This window comes from Empidonax traillii, unplaced genomic scaffold (assembly GCF_003031625.1).
Source record: "Empidonax traillii isolate 1590-97213 ecotype Southwest subspecies unplaced genomic scaffold, ASM303162v1 scaffold91:size2966241, whole genome shotgun sequence".
NCBI classification, from domain to species: Eukaryota; Metazoa; Chordata; class Aves; order Passeriformes; family Tyrannidae; genus Empidonax; species Empidonax traillii.
In genome coordinates, this window is record NW_020955284.1 from 1,133,827 (window position 1) to 1,154,029 (window position 20,203).

Here is a 20,203-nt window from a genome sequence, read left to right on the forward strand (position 1 = left end):
CCAGAGACAATAGTGCACCGAAAACCAGCCTTACCAGAGTCCTTGTGAAGTGGGCTCTTCAGGTTTAACTACACAGCGTTTAATAGTTTTAGCATCACCTAGAGCCAGAAGTTAAAAGTTCTTTGAAGAACTGTGATTTGAATAATTTTAAAACTATACAAGGAGTATCACACTTCTCCTTGTATTTAAAAATTGAAAATACTAAATCGTGTCTCCAGCAAAACAGCTCGTCACATCTGAGATAATTTAAATAGAAACCAGGGGTGGTGGTGGGGTAGTTTTTGAAGTGGCTTTTAAAAGCCACTCTTCCAAAGAAAGATTGGGTGGAGAGGGAAAGGGGGAAAGAACCAGAATAGGCTTGAATGCTATACAGAAGTATTTTTGAAAGATCAGAGGAGAAGCAAAGTTTCCTTTGGATAACATGGGTGCTGGTGGTGTAAAACACAACCTGTAGTTCTCAGTTAGGGACTGTGATTAGAGCCTGCACATCCTTCATGCAAAGCTCAGCAGCCCTGCACTGGAAATCCTGCTGAATGGGGCTTCCACAACTGCACGGCACTGCTGCGACACCGCGTTGAGATGTTCACAAGTACCTTTAAGCGCTGGGCTCGTCTGTACAGCAGATGATGTGGCAGTTCTGTCCTGCTGTGTGTTGTAATGTCTCTAGCTTTGCTGCATGGGGAATTTCCTCAGGGGAGGGTTTCTGTGTCTGTTGACATCTGGTGGGAGAGATCCTACTGCTGTCTGTAGTGAATGTACCACGGTAATGCTGTTTCTTAAGCCTGGGAGGCATGTGCTGGTTTCTGCCGGAGGATTCGTTGGGTTCCACCCTGGGAACGAGCTGGTTCAGCTCCATTTGGATCCCTTCTGCCCACCCCACTCTCCAGTCAGTAAGGATCCAGTTCCTGTCCTAACAAGTGGCCCATGGGACAAAAGGGGGCAAATAGGAATTAATGTTTTGGTTTAAATAGTTTAACAGTTTCTGACATCAAGCCCAGGCATTTCACCTGTGTGTTAAAAGTGCTGAGTAGAAGAGCCATTCATTGCCTTATTCTGGCACTGATCTTCTGCCTGTGGTAAAACTCCTGTTATTCTCTTGGGTGGGGTAGGTTGATGTTCAGTGCTTTTCTCATTCTTTTATTTTAAATTTGTTTAAGAGCACTTATTGTAGTTACACTGGAACTAGTGATGGAAAGACCAACCCCCCCCCCCCAGTATAAAATACAATGACTGATGTGTACAGTAGTTTTGTCTGTGCCTTTTCCTCAAGCTGCTTGTGGACTTCACGGCCAAGCACTTTGAAATCATGCTCTGAGGGAATCCCTGGGCCATGATACGTCCCGTCCCCTAGTGTTGAAATACTGCTCTCTGGAAAGAGTTTTTTATGTTAATGCTTTCAAACACATACCAGCCACGTTCCCTTTCTTGTTGGGAGGTGCTGTGAGCTGTTGGGCCGTGCTTGTGTTGTGGGTTGAGCTGCCACCTGAAGAACCAGTCCTGCTCCTTCCCCACGGTCCTCTGGGTGCTCCTGGGCGTTGGATCCAAGACCTGTGTAGGACACAGTGAGTTCCTTCAGCTGATTATGTGGCAGCACATTGATCTTATCACTGAAAACCAAAACAGGACAAAAATTCTGGTTTCTCATAGTCAAAACAGGATAAGAGGGTTTGTTGAGATGAGGTTCATCTACAGGTTATTTGCATACATAGGATTTAAGTAGACTGGGTTCTTTATCAAAATGTGCACGATTGGACAGTGTCCATCAGATCCTGCTGCGTCCTGTCCATTTGAACAGGTCTTTGGTAGTTCTGAAGCACTGAAGGAGCCACGTTGTGACATAGTGCAGAATGTACCATCCACTTCTCGAGCCAACAAGCCCTGCTAGGGAGACACTTGTAAATGGGATATAGTAGCTTGAAACTGCTCTGCATGACACTTATCAACTATTTGCATTTTTTCCATTGGCTAAAGAAGCACGGAATTACACACCTCTAGAATCCTTTCTAAATAGTCATTATGGTACCTGGCGGGCTAAAGGTAAAGGATGCCTCTGCATCTCCTTGGACCTTACAGATTCTGCTGACCTTCAACCCTGGGAACTTCAATCTACCTTTGTACTAGTACATTCATTCATTCATTCATTCATTTATTTTGCAAGTTCACATTCTGACTGCGATATACCTGTTTGTAACAAAGGTGGGTGGTGTGGTTATAGTTCTCATATACAACATCTGATGGGCATAAAGTAGTTCTATTTTTATTTTTATCAGTGTAATTTTGTTAAATAATTTGAAGTAATCATAAAAAGAGAGGGGATATAGGGTTAAGTACAAATTTACAGTTGTTCTGCTGCTGTAAACCAAACCAGAACTGAATGTGTGAGAACTGACATTTACTGTCATTGCTTTGAAAGCCAAGCTGTGCTGTCCTGCCTTTCCGTGATAAGTCACAGAATGTGCTGCTGTCCCACCTGCCTGAAAGGGTACTGTTCTGTGCAGAAAATAAAATAAACCAGGAAAAGAAGAATGGAAGTAGAGTAATTCCTGCAGAGTTACCAGTGTGCACGTTTGGGATATTTGCCTCTGCTCTGTTCAAGACTGGCCTCAAAATAGGTTGGCTGGTGACCTCTCAGGTTTTGGGGACCAAATCTGACCAAACAAAAAACATCAGCAGTAGTACCTTATCCCCTCCCTCCCGGGAGTGCTAGAGGCCTCCTGACAGCTGGAATAGTGTTAGTGGGGTAGGAGAGAGGGGGGACATGTGGGGAGACACTGAGGGTCATGTGAAAGGTCTCCCTGGCTCAGACAGGAACCACAGCCAGACCATAAGGAAAACTGGGAATAGTGTGAGGGTAATAGTTGTAATCTCCTTTATGGCTAAGTCATCACAACCTGTGAAATGGTTTAATGTACTGTGGCAGCAGGGGTTTTTTGTCACACTTCAAATAGTTAAATCTCTGCCAGAAATAATCCTTAACTGTAAAATACTTCCAGGAACAAAATCAGAATAAAGATACAGTGTTTCTGGATGTCCTGCTGCTTCTCCTTGTGTTGCAGCAGAAGTTCAGCACGGGCCCTTGTACTTCACCTTACAAAAGGTCAAGTCCAGCACCATTTCTTGGTTTGTCTCCCACTGGTGTCTGTGGGGCAGCTGCCAGCAGTGAGGGCCAGTTAAAGAGCCAGGGGTGAGGAGGGTCTTTGCTGGAAGCACATGCTGATGTCCAGGGGTGCCTGAACTTGGCTGCAAGGCCATTTCTTCCTGAAATGAGTAAGTATCACATGTCCCTTAAACATTCCAGATCTTTCTCAATTTGAGGGATGATTCCATTGGAAGCTTATGCTGATGTGTGGGGTTTCTGGAACAGAACCCCCAGGAGGGCTTTGTCCCCTTCAAGTCTATCTCAGAATGGACAGATGGGATGGTTTAGAGCCTTGCTAGTGATTTCTGCTCTCAACAGATAGGGAAGGTGAAGAGGGACCAATTGGTCCTTGGTGAAGTTACTGGAAGTTAAAAACTCCCAGATCTTACCCAGGAAGTATCCTACACTTTGCACCCAGGGCTTGTGGGCTAATTCATCTAAAAACTTTCAACAGGATTTGAAACAACTATTTTAGGAGTTCCTTTTTGGTAGTTTGCCTCAGAACCTGTCCTTGTTTGAGCTCTCAAGATCCCTGTGCTGGTGTTTGCCCACCGTGACTTTGTTATCTTGTCAATGATGTTCTGTTTGCTGCAGGGTGGGGTGTTTTCTTGGCTTTTTTTACTGTGTTGAATTGTTCCTGTCAGTGCCAGAAAGTGGATGGATGAAATGTGATTGAAAGACATGTTTGCTTTTAAAGTCATGTACAAGTATATCTTCAACATGTGGGAAAACTGGAGCTTTTACTTAAGACTTTGTAAATTTTCTTGTGTATGATGTGTATCAATTATTCTATTAAGAGTGGGAAAAAAATGTTTAAATGAAAAATCTGAATACTGTGAATGCAATAGTTTGAGAATGGTGAGAATTAGATGACTACAGCCTGAGCAGCAGTGTTAATGTTTATATATTCTCTAAATCTAGAATTTAGCAAGAAACTGAATAGGTCTATCAAACTTCAGTAATACTAAAGGTAATATCAGTGCAGTTTCAAATTCATGGACTCTGTCATCGGGTCAGCCTCTGTGATAAGCTGTTTCTGTAAGATGCTATGAGAATTTTTCTGCTTCAATGTAGAATATGAGTTGGATTGCCTTATATTTTTATTTCTACGTGTGAGAGTTTTTGAAGCTTAACCATGAAATCCCTCTTGGGAATCTTTGAAGGTGGTGCCTTTTTTTCCCCCCCCATTTTTCTTTTAAACAAAATTTTGAACCAAAAAAATCCCTATGTCAGCCTTGGCATGTTTTTTTTTAAATTACTTTTAAGAAGGCTAGTGAGAGTAAATAGCTTGAACTCCCTGCTTGCAGAGAGATGGTATTTGACAGATTTTTCTTTGTAGATTGGTACCTGGTCTTCATGAGTAGGAAATTACAAAGTTAAGCCTTTAATATTGTATTTTTTTCTTTGTTTTAACAGCTCAAAGAGAAGAGAAAAGGAATGAAGATAGAGCAGAGTCCTCACTGGCATTGAAGAAGACTGTCGTGTCTATAATGGAGAAACAGTCACCTTCTCTCCCCAAAACTCTGCCTTCCAAGAAGTCTTCCTCCTACTCTAACACAACACTAACCAAACCACCACTGAAACCTGCTGGAAGTTTCAAAGGTGTCATTCCCAAGAAACCTTGGCCTTCCTCAGGCAGTGTTCCTTCCAAACAGTCACCTCTCTCTCATGGCTCTTCCGTTTCCAAGAAACCAGCTCCATCTTCCAGTCTGGGGGGAGGACTCAAGAAGCCCTCACTGCCTTCCATGTCAGCTGCAGCTGGAAGTAGTCAAACAAAAGCATCAGCCAGCCCTGTCCAGTCACAGCCCAACTCTCAGATTCGACAAAATATTCGACGATCCCTGAAAGAAATTTTATGGAAGAGGTGGGAATTCAAATCACTTACTTTATGTAGGACTCTACAGCTAAAAGTAAATGTTTAGCCTGCAGAGGGGTTTTTTTAATGTGTTTTTAAAGAATTTTGAGGGATGAATTTATGCTACAAATTACTACAAGTACAACTGGCATTTCAGGTTTATATTTGAAATAAAAATTCCTGATAAAAAAAACAACAAGAAAAGACATATTTTCCCATGATGATTGTTAAAGGTAATGCCACCCATCAACACTTATCATAGAGCATTGCTCTCTGGTATTGCCTCTGAAATGGAAATGCTGCTCACAGTGGAGAATTTGGGACCAAAACTCAAGTGCTTGGGCTCCCTGTGTCCCTCACGCCAGAGAAACTCCTCTCCTGACTGCGGTGCCGCGAGCAGGAATAAAGGCTGACTTGGTTTCCCAAAGCCATGCCTTCCATGGCCATCTGTCGGCAGTAACTCAAGTTTGCCTGAGTTCAGGGTCCTGAGATGGACTTTGGCTCTCAGGTGTCATTTTAAGGAGTCTTGAGCCCTCCCTGGGGGAGGAGCAACCGAGGGCAGCTCTGAAAATTTAGTTTTTGTGACTGTACCTGACCGTTCACACCTGACATAACTGCACGTACCTGCTCTTGTTTTCAACAGAGTCAACGACAGTGATGACCTGGTCATGACAGAGAGTGAAGTAGGGAAAGTGGCACTCAATATTGAAAAGGAGATGTTTAATTTGTTCCAAGTTACGGACAACAGATACAAGAGTAAATATCGTAGCATCATGTTCAATCTCAAGGACCCCAAAAACCAGGTTTGGAACTTTATCTTAAACAGTGAACTTATCCAGAAATGCACTTTTGGACTTTAATGGTATGTCAGACTATAGACTCTCAACATTCAGAGCTTCAAGATAGAGACTTATGAATTAAACTATAAAATATTATAAAGCCATTCAAATCTTTTTAACAGTAGCTTTATCCAAGAAGGAGTTCAAAGCCTACTGTAGTTGGTCGCTGGTATTTATTCAGTTTGGGCATTTGGTGTGAAGTATTTATTTTCAGAATGGCTTTCTTAAAATAATTACAGAGTTCATCTGTTTCTCCTCTTGTTACATTCTGTTCTATGCATTGGATACGTGATATCTGTGCTTTAAAAGAAGAAAACAGCTGCTGGTACAGATGAAAATATTCACTAGAGAACACTTACAACTTTTCTTTTGATTTCTACAGTAGATCTGAAACAGGAGAGTGGCTGTTTAATATCTGACATTCCTATTCAGTTATACTGAGAATTATTGATGGTAATGAGCAAAATTCTTCTGTTTTCAGGGACTTTTTCATCGTGTCCTTCGTGAGGAAATCTCACTGTCAAAACTAGTGAGAATGAAACCAGAAGAACTTTTGTCTAAAGAGCTGTCTGTGTGGAAAGAGAAACCAGCTAAGGCAGTAAGTAACATCATCTCCCCTGTGTCCTTAGATACAAGTTTGCCAGCCCTTACCACCTGTACTAAGTTTATAACACTCAGTTTTGATATGCTTTTCCTCTACCATCTGCCAAATGATAATAAAGTACATAATAAATTAAAAATATGGACTTTTTACCATGGTGGGTTTGTTTCTCTCAGTTGGTGGAGTCACGAAGCAAATCTCAGGAAATCAAGAAAACGACTGTAAAACGGGAACATGTGCCAGTTGTCAACATGGAAGATTCTCCCCCGGTGTCTGACTCTGATGTAAGTACTGGGGCTGTTGCTTCAGCATGAGGACACTGAGGGGGAGAAATGGCAACTGGGGCTTCAAATTTGTCGTCAGAAGTGCGGATTGTTTCACTGAACTGTAGGGATATCACAGCCTAGTAGGCGTGCTAGGAGCATTTTTCTTTAAGTGTGAAGGAGTGCAACAAGCAATGATAAGCATATTTTGTAGGCATTTCAAAAATGCTGCATATTTTTCAGCCCTTGCTGTCAATATAAAGAGAAATTTTCTGTTTCTGAGCATTAGCTCTCTACTTCACAACACTCTGGAATGAAATAAGGACGAATATCATTTGAGAACTCTGCCTAACATGATATGCTTTAGCCAAGGCCTTTAATGTTTTTTTTTTTTTAAAAGAACTGAAGTTAATTAACAGATTTCAAAGTGTTTCTTTATTGTGGACATTAATGATGAACTGAAATATTTTTTGGTTTATTCACTTCTAGGAACAGCAGGAGTCAACCCGAACTGCACCCAGTGTGAACAGTGCTCCTTCTCTAGATGTTTTTAGCAGCATGTTGAAGGATACAACAAGTCAGCATCGAGCCCATCTTTTTGACCTGAACTGCAAAATCTGTACAGGTATTTACAGTGCTGTCCTTGGGTGAAGTAAAAGAACTGTTACGTTAAGAGTGTTGTTCATTTGTTTTTTTTTTTAAATAGTTTCACCAAACTATTTTATTGTTAAATAGTAATTAAAGCTTTTGAAATAAATTTATAGGTCAGGTTTCAGCATCTGAAGATGAGGTGGCACCTAAGAAGATGAAGTCAGGGGCTTCTGCTAAAAAGGTGGAGCCGAAATCAAAGCCTGAAGTGCAGCCTAAGTATGAAAGTCCTGCAGCAGCCCCAGCAGCAGAGCCTGACAAAGAGCCCCTTGCTGATGACGCGATGGACATCGATGTTGAACCAGCAGCAGAAACGGTTCCTCAGCCAACTGCAGAAAGAACTTACATTCCTACAAGCCAGAGCCAGAACAGCACAGACTCTGCTGTACCTGAAGAGGTCTCTGCTTTCCCTGCCTCTTGTGCTGGCCCAGTTGTCACAACCGTGACGGTTTCAGGCAGAGACCCCAGGACAGCCATGAGCGGCTCCTCTGGGATCACGACACCAGCACAGCGTTCTGGGCCTGCAGCTGACAAAGTCTCAACGGGGGAAACCAAACAGGAAACTTCCAAACCAGCTATGACCGTCCCCAAATCAATATTAACAAAACCGTCCTCCTCACCAGATCCCAGATACCTGGCAGTTCATCAGTCACCCAACATCAAGTGCGTATTCTCCCCAGCCAGCCAAGCTGCCACGTCCCTCCTGGGGCTCTCTTCACAGTCCCATATCCCATCCCCTTTCCCCCAGTTAAAAGGCATGTTCAGGTTTAAAGTTCAGGTAGCCTGATTCACATTTTTCATTTACCATCTCTCATTTGCCTTCTCTAGCTGGTTAAATTTTCAGAGCATGAGTGTATATTGACAGCAAAGATTCTATGGTGTTTCTGCAGGGAAATAAAACTTGAGGTATTGTGCAGACTTAGAAGTCTGCATGTATATTGATACAGGGAAAGACAGTGTATGGGAGAGATGGTTTAAAGATGTTCGTACTGTTCTAAAATACTGTTACATCTGAGTATGAACTAAAATTAATCACTTGATCAGCTTGGAAGGAAGTGGATTTCTTTCCTATTCTGAGTACCTATAGTAGTAAAAACAAATACTCTTGAGTATATCCTAGTGCAATTGCAGTTAAAATAATTTTATTTATAGCAAATTCTTTTATTCAAGAATCTTTCTGGTTAATGTTGTTGACCTAACTAGTGGGAAGTCTGTAATTCCAATTAGTTTGTTATGGAGTCGGAATCACTACAGTTATAGCAGTAACTTAATTTTATAAAAGTCATATCTTTTGGCTTCTCTTTACCTGTCTGCAGCTACAAGTTTATTTTCTGTTACTTGTTGCTTTTTTAAGTAATAACAAGTTAATGGAAAACATTAACAAAGCACTCAGGAAAAATTTTGTTATTTGTTTAAAAGAAAGTATTGAATCAGTAGGAGTAGGGAAGAAAATTAAAAAACCAAAAGGGTCCATCCTCATGTGCATTGTGTAACCTTTCTGTCTGGATTTGTTTTGCAGTGTTGCAGAGCCACGCTCACCCCAGGACAGCGACACGTCCCTCTTTCTCTCCCGCCTCAACACCATTTGGAAAGGATTCATTAACATGCAAAGTGTGGCCAAATTTGTCACTAAAGCATATCCAGTCTCCGGGTGCTTTGATTATCTTAGTGAGGTCAGCACTGATGTGTGTGTGTGTTTGCAGTGGATCTGTGCTGCAGTTCCTGGTGCTGGAGAGGTTGGGGGCACTGTGTGTTTATAGAGTTGTATTAGAACTGTAGCAGTTGTAAATGGCATCCCTTCAGTAATAGGAAAAGTAGCTCAAGAAGAAAACATAGCCTTTTAAAAATTCCTCACACATCTGTGAAGAAGTCTAACATCTTTCAACATGTTAGGATCTAACACGGAATAATGGCTTTATTTCAGCTTCATTGTTTTCGAGACAGTGCTTTGAAGCGGATGCCTTGTTCTGTTCCCACACTAGATGGGTCACTGATGGCATCTGTTACAAAATTGTGTTTGGCTGTTTATGACAAATATCATCCCTTTTACTAGCTTTCAAATAAAACCAGTCGGATGATGTGGTTCTGGGAGGGTGTACATTCAAATAATGAGGCAGTAGAAAGGTTTACACTAAAATAAGTAAGCTTTTCTTTTTCTTTCTCATTTTTCTCTGAAGGGCATTTTATGTGACTGTTACAAAGTTTCAAACACAAATTTGTGTTTTAGGAGTTTATTAGCAGGGTTGATGTTCTTTTGGGTATTGCTTTTGCTGAAATGAGTCCCACTGTCCTCATGACAGGAAACTCACTAAGAATTCTGATTAAACACCTCCAAATTTAGGAACAGCCTGTCTGAAATCAGGAAATTAAGTTCTAAAATTTACTAAATATAACTGTGTGCATTACCCACTGGGCTACTGGGATGGGGCAACCTGCACTGCTTTTTTTTTTGTTTTCATTTTTGGTTTTTCTCATATTACCATGTAATGCTTCTTGTTTAGGATTTACCAGATACAATTCATATTGGTGGGAGGATCTCACCGAAGACAGTCTGGGATTATGTTGGCAAACTCAAATCTTCACTTTCTAAGGTATTCATTTAAAATCCTTTGCAAAAGCCAGAAGAAATATGCAGCAATGTAAAATGACAACTTTTTACAATATAGAGTAATAAACAGCAAATATTGACATAGATCACACCTGGAAAAGTACCAAAATCACTTCCTTTAAGTTTTTGATTTATTGAAGAAATGTGTTTATTGAGCTGCAAATCTTAATCTCTCTCTCCTGCATAATAGTCAAATCTTCATACTGTTAATTATTTGAAATAGTGAAGATTGAAATGGAAATCTTAAAGAAAAGGTACTTATCACTTAATGTACATAATTGATTTTAATATTAAAATCACTTCAGAAGTGAAAAAGTGATGCACAGTATAGAGAGATAATCGTGAAACTAAGAATTTTCCATTTCTTTTTTATTTGAGCCTCAAGATACACAAGTAATGTGTGTTTCCGAAAATGGCACCTAATTCTGTTTTAATGTTACAAATTGAACAGCAGTAGGCTCTTAAAGCCAAAGTGTTGCCCTGAAGGCATAGCTGGAGTGATAAATGTACAGTTTATTTTAACCCCTGGAATTTGCCCTTTACCATTTTATTTGCTGGTATGTTACAGGTTGATTTTTTTTTTTTTTCTACTTTGCTTTTGTGTTCCAGGAATTGTGTTTGATTCGCTTCCATCCTGCAACAGAGGAAGAAGAGGTTGCCTATATCTCTCTCTACTCCTATTTTAGCAGTCGTGGGCGTTTTGGTGTTGTAGCTAATAACAACAGACATGTCAAGGATCTCTACCTGATCCCCCTGAGTTCTAAGGACCCAATTCCTTCCAAACTCTTGCCCTTTGAGGGACCAGGTAAGCACAAAACAGGGGAGGTTCAATGCTAGGTAAAATCACGAAACAAAAGGCAATCTGAGACAAAGTTGTTGAATATTTAATGTAAGCATTATTTAAATTTTTTTATATAAAACCAATTTAAAACTACATTAATAGGAGAAACTGGAAATCCAGCTCTGCTCAAGATAAAATTGTCTGAAGTTTACACAGTCTCTCCAACAAGGTGCTCGTAGGCTGTTGGGAGAATGAGTTTACCTGTAAAATCAAGGATATGGAACAGCCACTACGTTAAAAAAAAAAAGCCAAAACAATAAAAAACTCCAGTTTCTTAGGATTAGTAGGTGGCAGACAGCAGTTGATATAGGCAGGCTATATTATAATCTTCTATTTTTGGATAAGATTACCTGTAGTAATGTTTGGTGAACATGGTGACAGAAGAACTGAGAATGAATTCAACCATGAAACACCCTTCTCCTACAAAATTTGAAGTCATTTCATCTGAGGATGGAGGAGGTGCATATGCTTCTTTCCAAATAAGGATCTGAGGGATTATAGAAAATACCAGGTTGAGAAGCTGAAGAACTGCAGGTTCCAGTGAAGGTAGAACTCCATTGTCATGGCAATGGGAGGCACTAAACGGTGGGTATGAAACAACCAACATACAGGAGCTGATCTTTCTGGAAAGCTGAGTGTCCTCTACTCCTCAAATACAGGTGTAGCACTAAACTGTCAGAGATTATAAGCAGGAGAAACAGTGGCTGGGACAGGTTTTCATGGCTTACAACAACAAGTGAAACATCATTAATTAAGTGTTCTCCCTTCCTCCATGAGATGGCCAAGGGCTCTGCATCCTGAAACAAGATCTTTCTCATCTCACTCCCAGTCTGTTCTATCCATCCTTGAGCAGTGCACAGTCTAGGTGATTGTTTTTAGGCAATAGCTGAAAAGGCAGAATTATTGCTCTCTAAATTACGGCAATTGTCAGAATTGCATAAATCTCACCACCTCACAGTCTGCAACTTACAGAATTCTTGAAAGGTAGGCAAAAACTGTTACTCCCATTTCACAGCCAAGAAGTGAAAACACTGAGTACAGAACACCTTGGCACGGGGTTCTAGGTGGAGTCTTAACAGGCTGGTTTTTCCAAGCAGAACAAACGAAACACCCTCCTTTCTGGGCAGTAGCACAAGGGTGGGATTGGCCATTGAATCAGCTGTAAATGTCAGCTGATCTGGTAAATAATTACCTGCCTTAGGGAGACATTTTCCTAATTGTTGCCTCTTGCATTGCTGTGAAAATACCAGCTTTCCTTTTTACATTTCTGTACTTCTCCATAATAGGTTTCATTTCAAATGAAACTCATTACCTTAGACTGGAGGTTGGCAAATGTAGCCAAACTTTACTCTTAGAAGAGGAATTTGTAATGTCAGCCTGATTTTGCTGAGTTTCTTATGAGTCAGGTTTTCAAATCAACATAGGTATTTGTAGGCCAGGTGGATTAAAGACTAGCAGCAGAAACAAGGTTTCAAGGGCAGGCAGGACATGAGATGGAGCAGTTTCACAGAAGACCCACTTAGAGTTCTGACATCAGTCCACACTTGTTGGGAACTCCCGTGGCAGCCTTCACCTCCCAGCTGGGCCAAGTTATGTTGGTGTTTTAAAAGCAAATCAAAAGAATCAGGTAAGCTGGGTTTGTGTATGTATGAAAACCACATCATGTAATCCACACTTTTTAATGACATATGGAATTCACTGTTTTTTCTTTCTTTGACAATCAATAAAAATATTTTGTGGAACGTGGTCATTGTCTCCTTAAATTTAATCGTGTGCCTTCCAGTAGAGTTTAGCAAGGCCTGGAAAAGCATTGCCTTTAGATGGTTTGATAAATATGAGCTGAGGGGGGAGGAGGGAGAGGACAATCAAACCCTGCCACCCTAGAAACCCTAGTTAGAAGATATTCCAACTTTATCAACCAGTTCCAATATGGATTAGGAATTTCTCCTGTTTTCTAATGGACTGGATTTGGAACACAACTGAGGACTTCTGAACTGCACTAATACCTAGAAGATCTGCAGAAAACTTTGACATGGGTGGCTTAAAAATGGAGAAAAATGGAAGGTTATCCTGATTTATATTTAATTTATCTCAGATATTTATTACCAAACTTTATGTATCATGGGCTCTTCTGCACTGTCTTTTTGCAGTGTTTACTGTATGTGAATTCACTTCTCCGTTTCACATACACACTTTATTTAGCACTTTTCATTTGTAAAAATTATTATAATTAGACTTAATTACTAATAGTGATATATTGAGGGATTAAGTGGCAACAGGAAGGTAACTATCTTACATAGTTAAAATAAAGGAATTATACCAAAAGAGCCATATATCAGCAAAGGATTCCACAAATGCTGATACATCTTTTGGGCAGTTTACAATAGGAACTGTGTTTTTTTAATGAAGTACAAAGGTATGAAATCTCCTCATGCTGATTGGAATGCTCTTAAAAATTGCAACAAAAGGAACCAAAATTTTAACTGAACTGTGAGTGGAGCTTGGTGTCTTCACCTCAGCAGATCTCATTAGGAAAAGCAGCAGCAGTAGAAGAACGTGGCGTTACAAACCCGGTTTTCTGTGCCAGCCACTTCCACTCAGCAAAGGAACCTGAACGTGGAGCAGTGTCACAGTGCTGCGAGGGATCTGGAGCCCTGAGTTGAGGGGTCACTAATTTGATGACAGTTGTCAGTTGCTCCTGTGATTAACTGGGACAAATATTTAGATGGCATTGATAAAATACAGTGTCTTGTACTGGTCTCTTCAGTTTCAAGCTCACCACGGGTGTGCTTAGTCCATTCCCGTGGGTCTGTCATGGGTGGGCAGAAGTGAGGTTGTGTCTTTAACAGTGCAGGTCACTTCTTACCAGCTGCTGGTGACAGGGAAAGATGTGGCCAATATACACATAGATATGGCAAAATGGATAATATTGAAAAAAAAAAAAAAGCATTTAAGGCTAAGAAAACCAAATATTAATCCAGTACTAATATTTAGTATATCCTCTTTTAATGGCTTTAGTTACAGGGTGTAACTCAATAAAACCAGCGTGTGGACTTCAACTGCGTAACAGGATAATAAGTGTTAGAAATAATTTAGCACTGAAAGCTTCTAACTCTGCCAGCACAGCTTGCAGCACTTTTACAATGTGTGTTTGTGAAAGGCAGTCATTGAGCAATAGTGGCAGACTGCAGCCAACATCTTGTTGTTCCTAAAATTAGGCATTTAAGCTATTTATGGATATTGAGATAGAATGGGGCTGACCTTTGAAAGCTGCTCTGGCTGTGTGTCTCCATTCCAAGAAGCATTTAGTATTTGATCTCTTTGAACGGAGGGAATGTAGGTGCCAGGTTAGGCAAAACTTCTAATATTTTGTGTAAAATTCCCATGTCAAAATGTAAAATTTTAATGCATTTATTCTATGATGACTAGATTCTAAAGAGAATAATTTATAACCAATGGTATGAACTTACTAGTGGAATTTATTGCCTTGAAAGCATATTAAAATTTTACCCTGTTTTATTGGTGACGTGATCTCTGTTTGTTACAGGGATTCAAACCTGATTTCTTGGTAATTGCTGTTTATTAGATATCCTGCCTGATGGATTTTTGAAACCTGTTTATTTTGGTTATTCAGTGTTTGAGATAGGTTGTAACGAATTGCATAAATCACAAGTCTCTGTGTGGAAGTCAATAATCAAAAGAGTTTTTGGGTGAACACCAGTTTGGGAGATACTCTGCACTGGTCAACACCCCCCAACTGGGGAGTTGCTGTTCGTTAACGTGAACATAAATTTAGCAAAACAGCTGATGTGGTTTTCTCATTAGATGGTAAATTTAAGAGTCCCTGTAAAACTTTGAGTTATTTCAGCAAAGCAGTGTACGTGTGAGGTGTTTTGCTAAAGGAATGTATCTGCTATTGCGGGGCTTGGGGCTTTGTGTTGGTATCAAATAGTTTTCAGTGCTAATAATTAGACATTTTAAAATTATTCCTTAATGAGCAGTTGGTTTAATAAGAATGAGGAACATATTTATAAAACCTCTTGCTTAAGGGATCTTGAATAGAAGGGTCAGTGTAGGTCAGAGTCCTCGCCTGGTAATTTAACCACAGTGAATATTATCTCTTATTTCACAGGTTATTTTGTGTTTCTATATTACAACATCCTTGCTGGATGCAAATAATAACTAATGGCACATATGAGGGAAAGACAGTGGCCCTCGAATGCGGATCTTTTAAAGGCCATTAAATCCAGAAGTTAAAAAGGCCTCTCTTTATACAGATTTTCTACATTTGCCACCACTTAAAGGATTCTCTCCCTGCCCTTTGTTCTAGGCATGTTTATCTGCCACAGGGGCCAGTGGGAACTGTGTGTGTAAGAGGGAGAAATGCAATAGCAGGAAACAAGCCTGCAGACCTTTGCATTTTTGCTCTTTATCAGAAACTTTCCTATCATTTCTTGATATACTTCTCCAGGGCTTCGAATCTGAAGCTCTTCACAAAGGACCAGTTCTGTTCATCGTGTTTCTCACTCAGATTTTAAGGCCTAATGTCACACTGCAGCAGAGGCTCCAAGGCCACTTCACCCCTGTTCACCAGTGCTCGCCCACCCAAACACATATCCTGTGCTTGTTTGGTAAATTGGCAATTTCCCTGCTTCCATCACCTTTTAAGTAAGGTCTAGCTGGGAAAAAAACCCAATAAACCAGGAGTAGGTAACCAGCTTTAACTCTTTTTCCAAACACAGTTTGTTTAATGTTATCTTTTTAGCCATTACTGGTATTTGTTTAACTTGGAGACAGACAAAATATTTATAGAACTGGTGTCAGTGTGGACTTAAAGCACAGATTATAACACAAACAGCAGTGTTTAACCCAGGTTTTCTCACTTATCAGTATCCCTGTGTATACAGCATATTTGCAAACTATTTAAACATAAATATTTGATTTTTCAGGGGGAGAGGTGGAGGTGATTGAACAGCAGAAACAGTGTAAAAGTACAAAAATATAACAACTTCCTTTGGTTTGAACTTTTGCAGGGATTTTTTAACAATCACACCTGATGCTGCAATCTTTTATTAAAGATATCAAAGAAGGAATTTAAACTTATTATATACAAACATATAAATGCGTATTCTTGTGGACTAATTAAAAATTGCTAATAGGTGATCTGATGGAATTTAGAAAACTGTTATTTTTATGACTTTTCTAGCTGCCTTTATATCACATAGTAAGTTTTTGCTGAAAGCATCATTAAAAATCAGATTTTTACATATACAATCTTTATGTTCCCTTTCAGGTCTTGAATCATCCCGGCCAAATTTGATTCTTGGATTGGTTATCTGTCAGAAAGGGAAGCGTCCTGCCACTGGCATTGAGGCAGAAAAGATAGAGGAGAAGCGAAGCAGAACTCAAGCCCATGAGGAGCCTGAACCATCACTGTTCTCCAAAGGGGCTGCAGCTTCACAAGAGAAGAAAGCTCCAAAATACACACTTTATTCAGGAGACTCTTCTGTGAGTACAACACCACCTGGATCTCCTCCTCCACCTCCACCCCCACCTGTTCCAGACACCTCAGCAGTGACACCTTCAGTATTAAAAATACTGTCGTCCATTAAGAGTGGGCCCACGGCAACTGTGACCCCACCGGTGTCAACTGCTGCTCCTGCCAGTGGCACTGCCACGCACTCAGCACCCTCCAAAACCGCCACGCCCCTCGAGCACATCCTGCAGACCCTCTTTGGGAAAAAGAAGACTTTTGAGCCACCTGCCAAGGATTCTGGAACTGTTCCATCTTCAAGTCAGGAAGGCCCAGCTGCTGCTGACAGCGGAATGTCAGCGGTTCCGCTGTTGGATCCCATTGTGCAGCAGTTTGGGCAGATGTCAAAGGACAGAGCGATAGAAGAGGAGGAGGATGACAGACCGTACGATCCTGAGGAAGAGTACGGCCCGGAAAAAGCCTTTGAAACACAGACTGGGGAAAGTGAAAAGCGGTACAATGTGGAAAAGCCATCTAATGCAGCAGAGCTAGAGGACGAGGCCTACGATCCAGAGGATGAAACTATCCTGGAAGAAGCAAAAGTTACAGTTGATGATTTACCCAACAAAATGTACACAGACACTAAAAACAGTTCTTCAGAAACACCTGCTTCATATGTGCCTGATTTATCATCAGCCTCATCCTTGGTAGAACAGCAGAAAATGTTGGAAGAATTAAACAAACAAATAGAAGAACAGAAAAGACAACTAGAGGAACAAGAAGAAGCCCTCAGGCAACAAAGAGCAGCTGTTGGTGTTTCAATGGCTCATTTTTCAGTGTCTGATGCTTTAATGTCACCACCACCAGCAAAAGCTTCCCTAATAAAGACTGAATTATTCCATCAGGACCAGCAGGCTACGCAAAAAGTAGATTTACCTTCATCTTTAAATCAGCAAGCACAAGTTTTAAACCAGGGCTGTGACCCTCGACAGAACAGAGATCCTCGCCAGGCTCGAAGGATGGTGACAGAGACTAATGACACTGTTGATTCTCGGATAAAGCCACAGGTGGTACAGAATGAGGTATCCACAAGAGAAATTGCTCCGGCAACTTTTCCAAATGCTTTGCAGGCTCCACTTGGTAAGGAAGATAATACTTTAATTTCTGCTACTCCGCCTGGTTTTACTGCTGACAATTGGGTTGCAAGTGAACAGGCTTCTACAGTATCCCAGAAAGAGACATCTAACAGCAAATTTGAACACACCATTCAGGTTACTTTGGAAAACCTGAATCAAACAGCTTCTGGAGAACCTTCTGCATCCAAACCTATAAGGAAAGTGCTGCTTCCAACACCTCCAGCTACATCTTTTCAACCTAATTTCTCCACATCAAATGACAGCCCATCTCTGCAAGATATGCATCAAGTGTCATGGTCAAATGAGTCAAAGGGAATGGAATCCTTTTCAAATACAATGTTTCCTCCTCAGGAAAAGGCAGCTGGTCACTTTGAACCAGAGACAGGTCTTTCATCCGTGCAATATGATGAACAAAGAAATCCTCAGTCTCATCAGTTCATAGAACAGACCGACTCCCCACAAGTTCAGAGTGAGGGTGGACCTCCCCCACAGCACTTTGATGAAAACATAGCGTTTTCTTTGTCTGGGCAGAAAGGAGGGCCTCCACTGATGCTCAACGCACCTGGAGGGCCTCATGGACCTAATTTTAGAGAACCAGCACCACAGTTCTCTGAAGAGCACGGTTTTCCAAATAATGATGGGCAAAGAGGACCTCAGTCTGGAAGATTTGGAGGTCAAAGGGGTCCCGTTCCTTCCTTATTTCCTGGACAGCATGGACCATCATTTTTTGGTGATAATAGGGGCCCTGCCCCTTATCATGGTGGTCCAAGAGGAATGTCACCATCTCATTTTGAAGATCACAGGGAACCTCACATGGAACAAAGGGAATTCTCAGATTCCCAATATGATGAAATGATGGGGCCTCCAGGACAGTTCGAAGGACCAGATTCCCCTCCATTTATGGGAAACAGAGGACCTTCATCTTTTCCTTTTGGAGGTCAAAGACGACCACCACCAGGTCAGTTTAAAGGACAGAGAGGAGGCCCTCAGTTTGGAGGGCCAAGAGGTCCAGCCCCAGGTCACTTTGGGGGACCAAGAGGACCTCACCCAAATCAATTTGAAGGGCAGAGGGGTCCAGCTCCAAATCATATGCCTGGTCCAAGGGGACTTTTGCCACAGCCATATGAAGAGCGGAGAGGGAGCCCACCACCCAGATTTTCCAACCAGAGAGGTCCAGCACCACATCAGTTTGGGGGACCAAGAGGAGCCCCACCTGCAATGTTTCCAGAAGAAGATGAACCTCAACCCTCTAGATTTCATTTCCAGGGTCAGTCACCACAAGGTATGAAACCACCACCAAGACCACTCCTGGACCTTCCAAGCCATCCACCAAGCCACAGAAAAGAGATGTGGGAGGAAGCTGGACCATCTGCATCTCTTTCCAATATGTCTGGACAGGGACCTGAGTCAGAAGGACAGTGGTCCACACCTGACTTCCGAGAAGGCAAAAATCCCGAATATAGAGGCCAGACATTTGAAGGGAGACAGAGAGAGAGATATGAGGGAGGAAATAAAGACAAGGGTTTAGATCAGCCAGAGCCTCAGCAAGCAGATAATCGCCAAGGCAGAGCCTTCGAGGACAGACGAAGGGATCGAGAACACGGCAGACCTTGGGAAAGAGACCGTGGCAGGAACTGGAACAGAGATAGGGACTGGGAAAGACACAGAGACAAGGAATGGGATAAAAACAGAGATAGGAACCAAAACAAAGATAGAGACAAGGATTCAGAGCGAGGTAAGGAGTGGGAAAGAAGCAGAGACCGAGATAGGACAAGAAACAGAGAGAGGGACTCCTACAGAAGACGTGACAGAGAACGATCGAGAAGCAGAGACAGGGATCGCGACAGAGAGAAAGACAGAGACCGGGATCGGAGCAGGGAGAAGGAACGAGATCGAGAGAGGGATCGAGATCGCGACAGGGAAAGAGGGAAAGATCGCAAAGATAGGAGTAAGAGTAAGGAAACTGGTAAAGACACGAAGCCAGAAACACCGAAAGAAACTCAGAAACCGGTGGAAACTGAAGCTTCATCTTCCAGCAATCAGTCGTAGAACTATGACTGATATTGTATTTCCCACAAATATCCTGCTTTTGCAACACAGCAAGGACTGCACATCTGTATATACTGTATATATTCTCACCTTTCCAAAAATTCTGTTGTAAAACTAGCCTTACCCAATGAACTGACAAATTAGCAATTTTTGAACAACTGTGAATGAAAATAATCAGATGATAGATAAGAAGCAAGAACAGACTGGACTTTCACTTGCTGCATTTTGTGCATAATGTTTTTCTTACAAAAATTCACAATGTTACCTGTACTGAAATTTTGTTTTTTCTACTCGCATCTTTATCTTAAAGTTTCCATTTACAGTACAGAAATGGGAAAAGTCTAAGAAGAGCATATTGCTTTTTAAGATTATAAAGTTATGTTTTCCAGTAACTTGAATTGTAATTTTATAAGAGAATTTAATCCACACCTGAGGAGCCATACCTTTACATCCCATTTACGTGATATTTTGGTGTCAAAATTGTTCCTACAGCACACACTTAAAAAATGTTGCTGTCGTGTTTCTTTTACAACAGAAGGGTCATTTAGGAAAAGGCTGCAGAAGAACAGTGTTAATAATTATTTGTGACTGATGGAGGATTTGAAAATGGAATGTTATAAGCTTAAAGTGCACTATCTTTCTTTTATATACAGGTGTTGTGGTTTGGGAATCCATCTGTTCAGTGTACAGCAAAGAGACAAGTTGTACTGAGTTTATTTTTCATGATGTTTTAAATATCCCATTTTTACAA

At 41.1% G+C, this 20,203-nt stretch overlaps 1 protein-coding gene across 4 annotated transcripts in view; it reads left to right on the forward strand.

Annotated features, from left to right (window-relative positions):
- The window catches only part of DIDO1 (death inducer-obliterator 1), a 47,121-nt gene extending 26,935 nt beyond the window's left edge, over positions 1-20,186 (forward strand). For 3 of the 4 annotated variants that reach the window (XM_027881609.1, XM_027881610.1, XM_027881611.1), the window contains exons 8-17: positions 4,556-5,003; positions 5,638-5,797; positions 6,315-6,431; positions 6,611-6,718; positions 7,187-7,322; positions 7,462-8,008; positions 8,865-9,018; positions 9,847-9,936; positions 10,563-10,758; positions 16,088-20,186. In XM_027881609.1, coding sequence (XP_027737410.1) covers positions 4,556-5,003; positions 5,638-5,797; positions 6,315-6,431; positions 6,611-6,718; positions 7,187-7,322; positions 7,462-8,008; positions 8,865-9,018; positions 9,847-9,936; positions 10,563-10,758; positions 16,088-19,452 — 5,321 coding nt within the window. In that variant the 3' untranslated portion in view covers positions 19,453-20,186. Of the gene's footprint in view, positions 1-4,555; positions 5,004-5,637; positions 5,798-6,314; positions 6,432-6,610; positions 6,719-7,186; positions 7,323-7,461; positions 8,009-8,864; positions 9,019-9,846; positions 9,937-10,562; positions 10,800-16,087 lie in introns of those variants that run through there. The other variant, XM_027881612.1, reaches the window with a different exon arrangement.
- Positions 20,187-20,203: the final 17 nt, after the last annotated feature.